The 16,649-nt window shown below is 47.0% G+C and overlaps 2 protein-coding genes across 3 annotated transcripts; one reads left to right on the top strand and one right to left on the bottom strand.

Annotated features, from left to right (window-relative positions):
• Positions 1–1,346: 1,346 nt before the first annotated feature.
• Positions 1,347–13,246, bottom strand: NFS1 (NFS1 cysteine desulfurase). The gene is made up of 13 exons (XM_034066813.1): positions 13,141–13,246; positions 12,942–13,009; positions 12,276–12,392; positions 11,621–11,704; positions 10,802–10,954; positions 9,707–9,800; positions 8,474–8,608; positions 6,938–7,095; positions 5,499–5,604; positions 5,254–5,335; positions 3,838–3,921; positions 3,623–3,712; positions 1,347–3,024 (listed from the first exon to the last, which is right to left on the bottom strand). The coding sequence occupies exons 1-13, from the start codon at positions 13,223–13,225 to the stop codon at positions 2,961–2,963; spliced, it is 1,320 nt and encodes a 439-aa protein (XP_033922704.1). The 5' UTR covers positions 13,226–13,246; the 3' UTR covers positions 1,347–2,960.
• Positions 13,247–13,274: 28 nt separating this feature from the next.
• On the top strand, positions 13,275–15,181 carry ROMO1 (reactive oxygen species modulator 1). 2 transcript variants are annotated; one of them, XM_034066812.1, is made up of 3 exons: positions 13,275–13,317; positions 13,632–13,762; positions 14,820–15,181. In XM_034066812.1, the coding sequence occupies exons 2-3, from the start codon at positions 13,632–13,634 to the stop codon at positions 14,926–14,928; spliced, it is 240 nt and encodes a 79-aa protein (XP_033922703.1). In that variant the 5' UTR covers positions 13,275–13,317; the 3' UTR covers positions 14,929–15,181. The 2 variants fall into 2 exon arrangements, with proteins under 2 accessions (XP_033922703.1, XP_033922702.1); XM_034066811.1 differs by having other exon boundaries at positions 13,275–13,333.
• Positions 15,182–16,649: the final 1,468 nt, after the last annotated feature.

Raw genomic sequence — 16,649 nt, 5'->3', positions numbered from 1 at the left:
GAGACACTGATTGTGAGGGCCAGCCACAAATATGTAAGACCAAACTCCATAATCTTCAGTAGTGCTCTAGACCATGCCTGTACTGATTCCATGCACTGGAGAGCAAGTCCCAGTGCCCTGCACAACTGCCCTGCAGACCAGCTCATGTCCTCACACCTCAAATGTTCGGGTTAGGAACACAGCTGGAAGAGATGCCTGTGACACAGATTATCCCACAGGTCTCCAACTGCTGTCAGAGCCATACCCAAGTTTTCATGGGGAGAAGATGGACAGAAGCAGATCTGTTGTAGAGTGGGTGCAAGGGGACAGAATCCTGGACTAGTATTTAGGAGCATGTTAAGTGACAGGCTACTGAAGAGGAGGTGGCAGCATGATGGACCCAGCTACCAGTAACAGGAAGAAAAGTGGCTCTGAAAACACTGGCAGGCAGGAGGCTACGGGACAGGAATCATTGGTAACCATATCCAATATGCTCCCCTACAATGTGGATTTGGTGGAAGGTAAAAGAATAGTGTTAAGAAAGGAATGGGATTTGTCTTTCTTAGGTACTAGGAAACTACTGAAAGCTCATTTATCCATCTCCTTCACCCAAAACAAAACTGAAGGCTGTCAGAGTATCCAACTACAGGAAAAAAATACAGAGAACATTGTAAAGTTTCGTCTGTATTTTTAAAGTTTCTGTCCATAAAGGGCCTCAGCCACTCAGTCTTTCTGGCCTATCACAGACCCCCACTGTAATGTCTTTGTCCTGCCCTTTAATCTTGACCCATAAGCTCTTGGTTGACTCCTCATCCATATCCAGGTGGAAGAGGGTGACACCCCCTTCTTGTCTCCCCAACCTGTTCTTCCTGGAAAGCCTGAGTCCTTCCAGAACTGCAGTCATGGAGCCATCCTACCAAGTCTTTGTGACTCAGTAATGTTGTAGCCCTGCAGGCTTGTGCATGTCTAACTTCTCTTCTTCACTCCCCATACAACTAAGTGAGGTCCCAAAGAAGCCAACCAGTGGCTGGAATTTCCTTATGTTCCTCTCCTGCTGACATGCAACCCCTCTAAAAGCTTTAGGCATCTCCTGCTGGCACCAGCATCAAACTGGTAGGAGTGGGTTAGACTCATGTTCCCTTCCCTTTCCCATACAAAACCCCTTAGCAGCATTCAGTGGTGTGCAGCTTGATGTTCAACTCTGGCATTACTTCTGTCTGTTCCGAGGAAAAGTATCTCCACTATAAATTCTTCCTCATCATTATGAACAGTGTGAATGAGTTTCCGCAGTCTTTACACACAGAATTTGTATTTTAAATCTCAGAACAGTTCAGCCAGAAGGTGGATTCAAAAAGACTAAAAGTAGCCACGTTTAAGTCTTATATATTTTTTTTATCATCCAGGAAACACAAAGAACAATTTCATATAGTTCTAAAACATAGTGGGAAAACATTACCACATGCTTAATCCAGGAAACATGTAAAGCCCAGGAATAAACCATCACCCAGACACCACCTCTAAAGCCTATATACATATATGGCAGTTTAAAAAATGTGATGAAATATAAGGTGCCAGCCCTACAATACTGAAACTGCTAAAGCTTTAATTTCAAGCAGAACAACTGAGGATTAGCTGTGCATTACAACCAGCCAGTCTGTCCTTGGTAACAAAGAAAGCACAAGCTTCTGTAACACAATCCACCTTGTGAGACTTCAGCTTTTACATCACATGGTTCATCCTCGAGGTAGATGCCATCCAGAACTGAAGACGTACTGTCTGTATTACATTCAGCAGCTCATACAGCATCCATCAGTCAACAAAACCAATTGAAAGCTGTCTGCTTATGCAACTGTAACAAAGGCACTTTGCAATACAGGGTTAAGTTTCCTACTGGAAAGATCAACAAAAGTAAGAAAGGAGAGACACTGACAGGAATTAATCTCATCAAACCCTGTTTAACAGACACTTTCCCCACTATCTGCAGTGAACGGATTCCCGAGGAAGTCTCCAGTCAGACAGAAGTACAGTCTGTTACACAGAATAAATTCCAGACAAAACAAACAGCCTCCAACAGGCAGGACTCCCTGAAGTGACAGAAGCCAACAGCCCATAGGCAAACTGTGAGTGACAGCAAAGGATCATGAGGGGAGGGGAAAACACACAACAGAAAAACCCAGACTGCATGAAGACATTGCACTTCATCTGCTCTGCCCACCACCACTACTGCTCATGTTCCAACTGAACTAGTGCTGCAACTGAAGCTGACATATTCTGCCTATCCCCCTCCTGCAGTCATCCCAGTTTTCTTTGCTTACTAAGAAAACTGCATGGAAAAACACAATGGAGGGGACAGCAAAGTGCATCATAATTGCACCATAAACCCTGTAACACAGAGGATGTTTAGGATTAATGCACACTGGTCTGAATAAGCACTACAAATACTCTGTGTAAGAAAAAAAATGTTCTTATCTGCACATACAACTTAACTGAGAAGGCACATAGCCACACTGAGGCATCCTCTTCCTCTAGGAATGCTGAGCTGATTCCTACCTGAGGATCTCTCACCATACAACACATCTGAGCAGCACAAAGGCAGTGGCTGCTGCAGGATGCCTGCCTCAAGCAGAAGGCAGCCTGGCTGCAGGGGAACAGCTACACGGGTGTTCCTCTCACCAGGACTCCACTTGCCCACAGATAACACACTGATTTCATTTTCTTATCAGAAAATACATTGACAAATTAATTCTGCTTTAGCATAAATTTCTGTGTGTCAGTATAAATGCAGTGGGTGTTAAATCATCCTGCCTGTCTCTGGGATAAAGACTGATTTCTGGTTTTGGCTTCTTAGACTCTGTGATCAGAAAGGGTCATTTTCCAGACAAATTGCAAGTGTCAAAAATCAGAAGTGCTGCATAATTTGCTCAAGAATGTACAGAAAACACATTTTAATCCACATCTAGTCCACGGATAGTGATGTTTTCTCAGTGCTGAGTCCATTTAATACTTTTGAGGTCAATTCCATCCTGCACCATTTCCCAGAGAGGGCTGTAAAGAAAGGATAAAAATTAGGGTTAAAACACACAGGACAACATCAACAACAAGAATCAAACAGACAATCTTATCAGCTACACAAGAAGCCAGGAGGTACCCATCTACCTGCCTTCCCCTTCTGCAGGTCAGTGAGCTTCAGGTCCTCAACTGTGTCCTCCGCCCAAAATACAAGAGGTGAAAGAGGAGGTTCTCCACCTCATGCCCTGCTCCCACTTTAGGCATTGAGTACCGGTGTCTCAGAGGCTGAGCCCTCACATTTGACACTGTCCAGATGAGTCAGGAGTCTTCCACTTTCACCAAAATAAAACAACTTATGGATACATAAATTCAATAAAACCATCTGTGGCTTAGAGACTTCCAGGTACTGCCCTAAGTGCCTGCCCCACTTGCATTCTTTCCCTGACAAAGGCGGGATCTGGGAGATGGTTTGTTTCCTTGTCACTACTGTTAATATCAGTCCTCTTCCTACTCTGCTTGCTTATACAGAGACACCACTAGATTTTTGAGGTAAACAATTACTTTCAACTAAATCCAACTCTTAAATGACTACCGCACTGAAGAAGTCTTCACATTGAGTAAGATGGCAGCTCACCTCATTTCCCTCAGCCTCTTCACATGCTGTATGCACTTCTGCACTGTGTAATCCACCTCCTCCTCTGTAGTGAAGCGACCAATGCCAAACCTAAACCAAAAGAAAACCGTCAAGGACGCACTATGTGCATGAGGAGGGGTGGAATAAATCCACCACCTACTTTTAGGCAGAAAAGAAAAACATTTGGAAGCATTAGGAAAGACCATTCCACAGACCTTATAGATGAGTGAGCCAAGTCCTCATCTGCTCCGATTGCCCGCAAAACATAGGAAGGCTCCAGAGAAGCTGATGTACAAGCACTAGGGAAAGGGAAGGCACTGTCAAGCATTTGTTCACATGCAGACATCACACTGAAGTAACACTTCCCTAACCTCCTCCAAGAAAGAACAGGTCACTTACAGACATCTCATGCTACTAGGACTTTTTACAACAACCTGTATTGGCTTCCCCAGCCTCTTGGAAACAACCCTGAACACAAGCAAGAAGTGTGGTGTTTCTCCTGCTGAAGAGAAAGAAGGAATGGGAGGGTATTAGAGCAGAATGAGGTTTATAGATTAGGAGCATGAAGTAACAGGTAAGAAGAAAGAACACAGATAAAACAGTAAGAATAAACATAACGCCAAGCAGAATCAGTGTGAATGCAGACTAAGAGGTGGCTGAAGCGAAGGCCATATAAAAAAGACAAAGGAGCCAAGACAGAACTAACCAGAGAAGGAAACAAACAGCCAGAACATTAAAAAGGTTAAAAAACCACCTTTACACATTGCTGTTTGGCAGCAGAACAAATAAAGGAAAAACAGCACACAGAGGAATCCAGAGCAAGATGATTCAGTTATTGTCAGCAGCAGAGACAACTTCCATCTTGAGCAGGAGGCAAAACTGGTTCCATGTTGTTACTCAGTTTTCACAGGCTGCAACACGCAGCACAAAGCAGAGTCTCAGAGAGACTTTCAAATTACAGAAGTGCTCAGCTTCAGAGAAAGTCATGTGCAGACTTGTTCTTCCTGTTCACAGTGCCAACGTACTGTGAATCAAGATCTGCTGACCACTTTGTTCTCATAGGTGAGGGAAGGAGGGCATCTTTACACTCCATTAACTGCGCCAGAGGCATCAAGCTTGTCTTAGAAATGTTACTCATTGCTTCTGCAGAGTCAACAGAGCTCCATAAAGTGTATTCAGTTTTCTTTCTGCTTTTGCATTAAACACAGGCCATATGAGCTAATTTAGTTCCAGTATTTGTCTGGGCAGTTATGATCTGCCACTGGTGTGAAATCCCACTGAAGGACAGAAACTGCTCAAATGCTGGCAGCCTTTAGAATGAGTGAGTCACTGGCAGTTATATGTCAAGGCTATCACAGGTAATCAGTCTACAAGGCTGTCAGGTAGAAATTTCTAGATTGGTTTTCCTGGGTTTGGGATCTTTTCTGTTCAGTTTTTAATTTCAGGGTAAATTTGACTTTCATTTGAAATGTGGCATTTAAACATCTCAGAATGAAATCCATGCCAGGCTGACTCAGTAACCCAATACACAGATACAGGGCACAGAGACTGCTCCTTAGTTTGTACCTCCATCAGCAGATGTCATTTTCTCTCCAAAATTCACTGCTATGCTGCCCACGTATTCCACCTACCTTCCTGAAGAGAGAGCCACGTCTTTCAGAGCCATCAGCAGGCTCTCCCCTTCCACATAAGCAAAAGATAAATTGATGCATCCTACAAATAAATGAAACAGAAAATAAAGCTTCCATCAGCTGAAACTGAGGGTAAATCCTACACGTCAAGGCAACACTTGCACAGTGTGCAGCTAAAGTGCACTACTGAGTCACTGCCACTAACACAGACAGTTCTAATGGGCTCAGGACTCTGCTCCCATTACCGGGGTAGCGATGCTCTTTGTCTCCATTCATAACCACATCAGGAATTTCACTCATTATTTTTGTAACCAGTCGTTCTGCCAGTTGTGAGATTCGCTTATGGTCATACTATAAAGAAATCAGAAAAGAGACCAGAATAAATACAGAGCACAGTTTGACCTCGCTGAAACTGCTTTCCGTCACCAGCTGTGTGCAGGTGAAGCAGCTGGGTTTGGTTAAAGCAGGGAAAGAACACATCTGCAAAAGAAACCGTCAAGCTTTGCCTGCTCTAATGACTGTTCTAACAGAGAATTACCACTTTGGTCCTTGCTAGCTCAGCCTCCAAAAATATCCCAAACCATTCAGAAAGATCTGTATGTACAAGCTGTCAAATTGGCTTCCATAAAAGAACCGAGTCAGGTAATGCGTGAGATGACGCATTTTGCAACACAAAAGGGTATCTATTATGGTAAGTGCCCCTTATTTCCTTCAGAGCTCTCAAACTACCACATAAAGACATGGTCTTGCAAATGACTCTGAACTCTGCTTTTATGACACCATCTACACTGTGAGAACTGCCCACACACAGTGTCTTGTTCTAGACTGGAACATGACGTTCCTCACCATACGTTACTGCTTCTGGAGTACATCAGCTCTGATGCAGACACACATATGCAATTCATGATTGTTTACATGCTTGAAAAAGCTTTAGTCTCAAATATTACTTGATTTAGAAATGCCGAATTTCTGCCAGGCAATGAAGAGAATCCAGATGTGAGGCTTTTGCAGCCTCTAACAGCTTCCATAACTGCCCAGCTCAAACAGCAGATTCCTGCCTGTCTCCAAGGAAGAAGCTTGATCCTGTACATAGACATTTGGTTTATACATCCCACTGGCACTATATTAAAGGATTCTTACATTCCAGTTGTAAGGAATGCACTAGTGCCCACAAACAGATATAACAGCACACAGAGGATTAGACACCAGACTGAGCAAATGAACTGTCCAAGCTAGGAAAAACCAATTCTTAGTTGAAAAGCTGCAGAAAACTTGAACTTATGTACACTGGATTAGGTACAATAATGAGGTAGGAAGTCTTATTTTCTTCCAATATACATTACATAAACATGATTTATTCCATTTCAGAGATGCTGCTAATAAACGTGTGCAGAATGGAGAGCTGAATACAAGCACTCAAACCTGTATTTCACTAAAACTGTCAACAGTAAATCTGTTGCAGAAAATCAAGATTCAAACCACTTCAAAAGAGAAACTGATGAAAGCTGAAAATCACCTTCCAGCTGCCCAGAACATCCTTGAAGATCTCAAAACATTTACTCAATGTTGCAACACAAGAATTCAATTTAACTTGAGCACATGCACACAAAAAGACTGAAGGAATCTAAGACTACTCTGTCCACTTTATGGTATTTTCTGGAATCCAGGACAATCTCCCACATACCTCCATCTCCTGCTGTGCCACCTCACATGCTGCACCCAGGCCCACTGCTAAAGGGGTGGGCACTGTCCCAGACCTCAATCCTCTCTCCTGGCCACCCCCACTCTGCAGGGGCTCCAGCCTGACGCGTGGTCGGCGACGAACATAGATAGCACCAACCCCTGGAAAATGAGGAAAGCTGGCTTAGGATATATATCCAGTTCTGAAACGATGAAAAGTGATACCAAGGCTTGGAAACATTCCTTATTTCCACAGAAAACACAGATTTGGACACCTCACTAGAGAGAAATGTAATGAACAGAGAAGCACAGTATTCTCTAGGAAGTTATGTCTGTTCCAGCTGTTCACGTTCCTCCTCACTCAGGCTCCCAACCATGGGAGAAGCTCAGTTTCTCCCAGTCTGCTTCAGCCACCTATGGACTAAATACTTCCCTCTCACAATTCCTGTGCAGAAATGAAATTCAACTCTCTCCACTGCAGTTTTTAAGTGCAGATATCTCATTCACTGATGTTCATTTACTGACTTCCAGCTGAAAGCTCTAGATTCCTTGGATTTCCTTGGATTACCAAGCCAGCACCAGTCCCAGGAGTCCTCTCCCTTTCTTCTCATTAGCGAGACTCACCAGTAGCACCAGTTTCCAATAGGCAGATCAGATGAACCAGATCTGACAGCCAGGCAGTTTGCTTTCATCTCCTCACCTAAAAACTTGATTTTCATGCCTTCACGTGCCTTGGCTTATCCTAACGAGTGACTCATCACAAGAAGAATGGTTGCAACTTCTGGTCATTAGAAGTTATGAAATGTCTGTTACCCTCCCAAAATTACCAGTTGAAACCTTAGTCCTTGCCCAGAGACACCTCTTTAGCTCTCAGAGCTCACAGAGAAAACCACAACATATCGAAAAAATAGTCATTTTGCCTTTTGTTTCTGAATAGCACATAGAATACTGCAAACCTGATTTCTGCCTTTCTACATGCAGCTTTCCAAACTGAATGAACTGTGACAACTGCTGAACTTCTACTATTTGGGAGTCAGCTGGAAAATCCATCGCCGGATTTTAAACTCCATTCTGCAAAGATGCACAAATGGAGTTGGGGAGAAGCCACTGGAAGTAGAAGGCAACCAAAAATCACTACAAATTTAAACTTCCCAGTTACCTTTTGACCTCCTCATTGCAAGCTGCAGCTGGGCCTAAGCTTTGCCCTAAAACCTAGCTATTTAATTTCAACTGCTTCAGCATTAATGCTGCTTTGCATCAGGCAAACAACTCCTGAAGAGACACAACTCCTAATGCTCACACCCTTATAAAACAGCGTCTCTCCCTTTGGTGAAGCCACCTCACAACCCATCAGCACTGAAGATCCACTTACTGCAGCTCTGTGTCTGGCAGCAGTGCTTGAACTACTCCAAAGTCAGTCCAACAGTTTTCTACAGTTTAAGTAACAGTCACTATGACAGACAGGTTTGACTTCATACCTTGTGTGGTTACCTTAAGGTAGGCATGAAACAAGTCTCTAGAAAAGCACTTTAGTAAGTACCTTTGGGCCCATAAATTTTATGGCCACTGATGCTCATCAGATCAATTTTCATGCTGTTGACATCCATAGGAATTTTACCAATTGCTTGTGCAGCATCTGTGTGGAAGAACACCTTACGCTCACGGCAGATCTCACCTGTAACACAGACACGAATGCAAAAAACCCACATTATCTCATCCAATTGTTGTGATTCCAACAATTCCAACAATGAATCAGTTTACAGCAGGGACCAGTTCTGAGGTGACAAGGGAAGAAAGGGTACTGCTGTGTTTCTTCTAGAGAAGCATCTAAAGCTGTGTAGGAGCTACTCTAGCTGATGTCTAGCTGGTTTAAGCAGGTCAGCAGGTAAGAGGCCCCAGTCTTGGCCTATTAGACCTGTGATCAAGGTGTTGTGGTTACTGTGGGAATCAGAGCTTGGCACCAAGTATCTCTGGCATTGAAGAGCAGGACAACACTAATGGCCTTAACAATGTCAGCACAAGAGGAAAATCAGCTGCACAACAAGATCAGATGCCTGCCACAGGCAGGAAAAGCAGCACCCTCCAGAATGATACAGTATAAATGGCAGGGCAGAGACAATGCAGGAAAACATCCTAAAAACCTCAAACATCTTAAGAAAAGGTATCTTGAATACAAAGAGGTAGGATGGGATGTGTTTTGTCACTGTCATGGTAAGTGTTATCAAGGAACCTCTGTGACCTGCTTTGCCAGACTTCTTTGAGGTCCAGTTTCTCCACGTGCCCGCTCAGAGCCTGGCTCTCCCTCTCCTTGTTCCAGAAACCTGGCTCTTCAGCTGCCTTTTAGCCTCCAAACCAATTGTTCATGACTGTATATGGCAATAATGGGGGGAGAAAGGGTGTCACCATCCCTTCCCACCCCAAATACTGCATGTTTCTCCTCTTAAACTCTACAGGTGTTCAATAACTTGTATGTCAACTCCATTTGGCCATTTATCCTGGGTAATACATTCATCCCTCGTACAAGTCAGAATGAAACACAAAACACTGCAGCTCATCTGTGCTACAAAGCTGCAATTGCTGTAATGCTCCCTGTAAAAGTACCAAGTTTCATCTTACTTTCCTTTTTAAAGTAAGTTTTTATTTGGGACAGTATTATTATTTATTTCTTACCTATACTACACCTTTTGCATCAGCAGCACTTGGCTATGAAAATATCAAGTAAAATGAAGCAGAAGCGACATTCCTTGGCCTCTGGAAGCCAAGGTGTACTTACCAATGTCTTGAACTGGCTGCTTCACTCCTATTTCATTATTCACAGTCATCACAGAAACCAAACTTGTATCTGGCTGGAACGCAGCCTCCAAATCCTGGGGGAATATTCAAACAGAAGCTGTGACTAAGAGCAAAGCAAGATTTCTGTGTGCACCCTCAACTTGCCAGCAAACCCTACCCACCAGCCCCCTACCAATCCCCTGGGTTCTGACATACAGTCCTGGCAAGAGCACTTGCTCATGTGAATGTCAAATTCCTGTAGGAAGAGTGTGATCAACTGCATATCCTAACCCTGGTATACACCATGCCACTGGACTTGATTAAATCAAGTCAGAACAGGCTTTTGCTGTGTCTCATACATTCCTCTGAACTTCTTTAATGAATTAACCACCCACAAAACAGCTTAAGCCACATATAAACAAAGTGAGGTTGGCTATAAGGGAGCTGCACTACATATACAAGAAAGCATCATGCAAAGAAAGTCTGCCAAAGTTCCCAGCGAACATGACTAACACTTCTGCACCTGCAGGCCTGATCCCTCTGCCCACCACATACACACACCATCTCTCCAAGCCAGGTGACAAGGCCAGAAATAAAACTGATGCTGTCTTGTATTTTAGGACACAACTGACAAAATAAGCATATACAACTTCTAAATCCCAGGGCTGAGGCATGTACACCCTGAGGGGTCAATGCAGAGACTGCAATCTGAAGGGAGTATTGTAATTGCTGTCTCTAATGCCTTGAGGAGCTCAGGTCATGAAATTTCACCACTAAACCCCTGTACCAAAGCCAGCTCTATCCTAATCATGTACTGGGCTCTCCATAGGGTATGCAGCAGCTCCACTTGCATGGATATGAATGACAGCAGGTGAACGGTGGGATGAGAGATGGATGTTTTTAGCTGAGGAAAAGTCTAGAGCACCAGACAAAACAGATCCTTCTCCAGCTATCATGATTTGACTGTGACTCTCATTCTACCTGGTGAAATTTATCATCCTTTCCTCTTAAACGTTAAGAGGATACAAGGTCCTCTTGAGCATCAATATGAAGCAAACCCTCCACTATTTCCACTTTCCATCACTAATCAACTCACCTTCAAATCTACAAGCCCATTTTTTTTAACAGGCAGGTATGTGACCTGAAAACCTTCTGTCTCCAGGGAGCGGCAGGAATCCAGCACACACTTGTGCTCTGTTTGGGTAGTGATGATGTGCTTTTTTCTGGATTTATAGAACCTTGCAACACCCTGTTCAGGTACAACCCACAAACAAGAGATTTGTCATTCACCACTGAAGAAACAAGGTTTACACACCAGGATCAGAAACAAGACATTACTATTTAGACACAACTAATTTGGATCTTCCCTCTTTGCCCTGAAGTCATGAATCTAAAAGGTACTGATGTGTAATTCACACTGTATTTCCATCAGCACTTGTCTTCCAAAGCATCTCTTTTCAAATAGCCTGTGAAGGTGTTCACTGAGAGAAGACACTATTAACAGCAATACTTTATAAAAACATCTGCAATGGAGTCACATGCAATGATGCACATGCTAACAGTTAAAACACTGCCCAGTCTTAGTCAGAAACAAGTTTGTAATCAGCATCTCCACGGTATTTCATGATAAAGATTCTAACTACTTAAGCAGAAGGGTTATATTTGGTACATGCAAGATAGACATTATTACACTTTGGACTCAAAACCACCTCCTGGGAACCAAAACATCCCAGTATTCCCTCCACATATGCAGCAGAATAACACAAGCAGTAAGAATAACACAAGCAGTAAGTCCAGGAATGCAAATATTTGCTAACTAACCCAAGATATTAACATTTCAGCTGCTGAAAGCTGTGTACAGTTCTTAAGAGTGTAATTTTAACATAATGACTAACTAACAGTGTAAACCTTTTACCTTAATTGCCATGTTATTTGCTTCTGTTGCACCACTGGTAAATATAATTTCCCTTGAATCAGCTCCTATTAAATCCGCAACTTGCTGTTTGAAAGACAAATTTGATTTGTTAAGACAAAACACAGTCAATTCACTGTAACAAAACCCATGCAAAATGTTCTCAAGAATACCCCCTTAAGCCTCAAAAGGATCACAGCTGTGCTACACGTACAATGGTCTAAATAGCTGCATTAATACAAAACACATAAGAGTCACCAGCAGTAGTGGTTTTAAGCATGAGGCTGCCATAAAAGAACATAAAAGTTAAGTAGACAAAACCCCAGGATGTGTTACTTTCAAAGCAACTTACAAACCCCCGTATCTAAGATTAGGAGAAGGATACAAAATGGAGTTATCCCAATGACTGCAGCGCTTTGTGACCTCAGGGAGCAAAAATCCCACAGCACTTTTGCCTGAAGTATTTTTTCTACCATTTCAATTCCTCTAATCTCACTATTTTTCTTGCAATAACTCTGCTACCACAGAGCTACATGAGGAGGCTGCTAAAGCAACCCACAGAGAGCTACCTGCAACAGTTCATCATTGCTCTTGATCTTCCTTCAACACTGAATTTCCTCACCAGCAGGAAAACCACTGCAGAGAGCCAGAAACTCACCTTCCTTGCCTTCTCCATGGCAGCCTCGCTCTCCCAGCCATAGGCATGTGTCCTGGAGTGCGGGTTGCCGTAGTACGCTGTCAGGTATGGGAGCATCCTGTCCAGGACCCTGGGATCCTGTGGGACACACACTACTCAGCCTTGGACACGGAGAAGGGAAAGCATCTCTGTCCCCTCCACACACCCTGCCCCAGGACCAGCACTGATGCTCCTGCAGTGTCTGGGTGTAGCTCAGGCCAGACCTTGAACACGTGAGGTTATTACATGCTGGATGTAACACAGCCTCCAGCAAAGCCAAGTGTCTGGCAATTACATTCTTTACCCTCCATTTGCATCAAGGCAATCACAGAAGAACGGAGTTTTCTGAGCATACGGAATCATGGACTGGTTTGTGCTGGAAGAGACCTTAAAGCTCATCCAGCTCCAACCCCTTCCCCTGGAGCAGCTTGCTCCAAGCCCCGTCCAACCCGGCCTTTCCTCTGAGCAGGAGAAATACAAAGTCTTAAGAAGCTCAGGTATTTTGGTTACGTTCCGTTCTCGCTGCCCCTCAAAGCAACGCCCATCCCCGCGGGTATCAATTGCGGCTCCCACAGAGCAGGAGCGGAGATGCGGGACCCTGACCAAGGTAAAAGCCCTTCTGGGGTCGGGAGGAGACCCGGTCCTTACCAGCGGGGTGGTGGCCTGAACGTCCATGTAGAGCGGCCGCAGGGCACTGCCTCCATCGCCGCTTCGCCCTGAGGGAAAGGAGGGCAGGAGCCGTGAGGTACCCCCGGCACCGGCAGCACGCGGCTCTGCCGGCCAGGCCCCAGGCCCCGCCGCTGCCGCCTCCGCCCGGGCAGCGGCTTCGCCTCCCCCCCGGCCTTACCCGGTGCCGGCTCCGCCGCGGCCGCCGAGAGCCTTCGGACACCGAGAGCTGCCCGCGGGGCCGCCCGCAGCCGCCACAGCATCATGGCGGCGTCACTGCGCTGAGCCGCTGCCCGCCCCTTCCGGAAGCGTCACGGAACGCGCCGGAAGTGGAGGCCGGAGAGGGCAGCGGCGGAGGGTGCGGGGCGAGCGAGGTGTGGGGGGGCCCGGTCGGGTGCGGGGCTCCCGGGGGGGGGGGGGGCAGGAGCCCGTGAGGTGAAGCGGGCGACGAGGGCCCGGTGCAGGGCTCGGTGCCGGGCGGAGGCCGCCGCTGCCCCGGGAGCCGCTCGGGGGCTGAGCCCCGCCTGGGCTCGGGGCTCCGGTAGCGGCGGATCCGCTGCCTCCGAGAGCCGGCAGAGCCTTGGGACCGCGGTCACGGGGCCCCTTCAGGCCGCGTTGTTGAAGTGTTTTAGAGCAAGCAGTGAATCCGTGTGTCTGTGGTTGTGTTTGCAGATGCCTGTAACCGTGGGCCCGTACGGGCAATCGCAGCCCAGCTGCTTCGACAGGGTAAAGATGGGTTTCATGATGGGCTTTGCAGTGGGCATGGCAGCGGGAGCGCTGTTCGGAACGTTTTCCTGCCTCAGGTATGCCGAGGGAACGGTTTCCACGGGCAGGCTGGGACGGGGAGGGAGAAACTGCTGTGCTCTGGGGCTGGGAGGCGAGGTGCGGTCTGCGCCTGCCGTCACACAGGGGAAGCTTTGCCAGGGCTCTGCCTTGAGAGCCTGGTGTCAGCCCCGGCCTCAGACATGGGGTGTTACCTGCATGAGGGGGGCCCGGTTTTGCCTGTGCTCATGAGGCTGTGCTGGAGGTTGAGGCTGTGCTGGAGGCTGAGGCTGTGCAGGTGGCTCCAGCTGAGCTCTCTGTGCAGGCACACACGCAGCCCTCTCCTCCCTCAGGAGCTTCCTGAGGAGCTCCGTGGGCTCTCAGGGGCCTGGGTGCCCTGTTCCCTGCATGGAGGCAATTCCCATACTGATCCCAAGTGTTAATGGCAAGAGAGGAGGCAGAGCCGTGGCTGGAGCTGCCGCAATCCCATCGTGAAGCAGACAGAGGCAATATCGCACCTTCCTGGTGCGCCAGCACAGGGATAAACAGCACTCAGTGCTCCAGGCTGGCTCCTCACTGCCTGGTGCTGGCACACATCAGCCAGGGACAGGCATTACTGAAATAAGCTCCTACCTATGTTGCAGAACTCATGCTTTTTTAATGTGTGAATAAACACGGAGATGGCCCAACCCAAACCCTTTCAGTGATCCTAGGATTTAGAAGAGAGCCTGAGAGGAGGCAAAGGCCCAAAGTCTAACTTGACAGCGTTTCATGTTTATGGCTCTCTCACAGATCCTGGGGAGTGTCTGTAAATGGTTCAGTGCCAGCAGAAAACACGGATCATGGGTATTTAGAGGGAGCAGTGACAGTCCTGTCCTTTTTGGATGACGCGGCTATACAAAGAGAGCAGCTCCTTGCTTTTGTAGCTCAAGCACAGGGCACCACAGCATCTCCCTGCACAAGCAGGAGATATCACCTGGATTTAGACTGAAGAGGAGGTGTTTGATTTGGGTGCTCAACAACTATTATCTGGTTGTACCGGATGTTTTCTGCTGTGTGTCTGTTACAGCTTCAGCTTCTGTGTTTTTCTCATCTCAGGATTGGCATGAGAGGACGAGAGCTGGTGGGAGGAGTTGGCAAAACGATGATGCAGAGTGGTGGGACGTTTGGGACATTCATGGCTATTGGCATGGGAATCCGCTGCTAACGTGGAGCGTGGGTCCCAGCCCGGAGTGCCCCCGTCCAGCCATTCCTCCTCTGTACCATAATAAAATGTTTGGATACCTGGAAGCAAGAGCTCTTCGTGACATGGTGAATGAAGCACCATCTCCTTGCTCTGCTGGTTGTAAACGTGCTTTTTACCAAATTTCTACTTTCCTCCCATCTCCTACTCCCATGATGATGAGAATTAATGATCCTTTGTACTACATTAAAGTTCCTGGTTCACAGGTGTAAGCTCAGCCCTCCTGTTTCTCCCTTTGGTACTTGGGCAGCTCTCATGCCCCACGCATTGATGTGGAGCTGCTCTGTTGCACTCGTGTTCCTGAGTCTAGGGGTTACCTGTGGCTACTTCAACTCAGCTGTCAGCTTTCTCCCGTGCACACAGGGGTGGGTTGAAGTCGGCCCCATTTCCAAGTTCCAGGTAATGCAGGGAAAAACAAGGATCCCAGAAGGACTCGGGCAAGTCCTTGCAACCAAGAGTGAACTGCATTGGCTCAAGGCTCCAACCAGCCCGGCAGCAGTCAGGGAAGAGCAGTTACACGTACAGCCATGCTGCAGGAGCTGGAAATCCTTCAACTGCTGGGAAATGGAAAACCCCTCTCGTGCCAGGAGCACTCATCCTTGCAATGAGTCACAAGGGTGACCTGGGCAGCAGATGTGGGTGATGTAACCTCCTCAGGCCTTGAGCAATGCCCTTCCTGCAGCTCTGCCCTCATGACAGATAATGTGTGTCCCTGCTCTGCAGGGCACCAACTTACAGGGCAGTCTGCTGAGGGGAAGACAGAAGCTGTGGTTGTGGCCACTTCCATTCAGCACCAGGTACTGGTGGTGGCATAGGAAGGGGTCACCCATAGGAGCGGTGCTGCCAGGACATCACCCTTCCTACCTCAGCAGGCCTGCAAGGTACCAGGGAGAGGGGTCACTCCCTGCAGCCCTGCCTACAGCTGAACTAGCACCTGGTTCATTCAGTGTTGCATCTCCTGGTATTTGCCTGTTGAAACCAGGTTTATCTTTGCTGCTCCTCCATGTCTGTTCAGGCCAGGGTAGCAGCAGCAGAACCTGTATTTAGCACAAGTGCCATTTCCCCAGTTTTTAAGGGAGAAAACACCAATTTGCTACTAAAAGCCTGCTCTGCTGTCACGTGGCTCAATAACGTGAGTGGAACAGTGCTGCCAACCAAGCTGAGCAGCACGGATGCTCCGAAAAGCTCCAGTTTTACTCTGAACTGGCAACTAAAACCCCTCCAGTCAAAGAAAGCTAAAAAGCAGCTTTGTGTGGTGTTCTTGAGCTGGGTCACACACTGCCAACCCCGTCTGCTCCCCAGGACCATTCTGCAGTTCAGCCACAGCCACACACACCTGGAGTGGCTGCACTGAGATGGAGCCCAGGTCACCACCACCTCCTGCCCTGAGCACCAGCAGCACCTCTGCCACCCATGGGACTCCACACCACTGTCAACCACCCCTTGTACTAGCACAGCTAAGAGTGACAGGGAGGCAGGAAAGGAGTAGTGAGAGGACAACCAACATAAATGACTGCTCCATCCTCACAATCCATGACCATGTGTGAAAAGATGGGGCAGAGGAGGGCCCTGCAGCAGGCCCAAGCTTGAGAAAGGGCACAAGAGGTTCCTGAACAGCACATGGGGGGGGGGGTCACACCAGGAAGGGTGACATTCCACCCACCTCCGTTTCATAACACCCATCA

This window comes from Melopsittacus undulatus, chromosome 10, assembly GCF_012275295.1.
Source record: "Melopsittacus undulatus isolate bMelUnd1 chromosome 10, bMelUnd1.mat.Z, whole genome shotgun sequence".
Taxonomy (NCBI): domain Eukaryota; kingdom Metazoa; phylum Chordata; class Aves; order Psittaciformes; family Psittaculidae; genus Melopsittacus; species Melopsittacus undulatus.
The sequence above is the reverse complement of the archived record's forward strand: the minus strand, read 5'-3'. Positions and strand labels throughout refer to the sequence as shown.

What these genes read in the sequence shown, in the direction of transcription:
- ROMO1 (XM_034066812.1), top strand. Translation starts at nt 13,632, where the DNA reads ATGCCTGTAACCGTGGGCCCGTACGGGCAATCGCAGCCCAGCTGCTTC. An exon ending in GGAACGTTTTCCTGCCTCAG is followed by an intron (nt 13,763 to 14,819) that starts GTATGCCGAGGG and finishes TTCTCATCTCAG; the next exon opens with GATTGGCATGAGAGGACGAG.
- NFS1 (XM_034066813.1), bottom strand. Translation starts at nt 13,225, where the DNA reads ATGATGCTGTGGCGGCTGCGGGCGGCCCCGCGGGCAGCTCTCGGTGTC. An exon ending in TAAAATTTATGGGCCCAAAG is followed by an intron (nt 7,096 to 8,473) that starts GTACTTACTAAA and finishes CTCATTTTCCAG; the next exon opens with GGGTTGGTGCTATCTATGTT. An exon ending in AAGAGGCTGAGGGAAATGAG is followed by an intron (nt 3,025 to 3,622) that starts GTGAGCTGCCAT and finishes CTTTCTTTACAG; the next exon opens with CCCTCTCTGGGAAATGGTGC.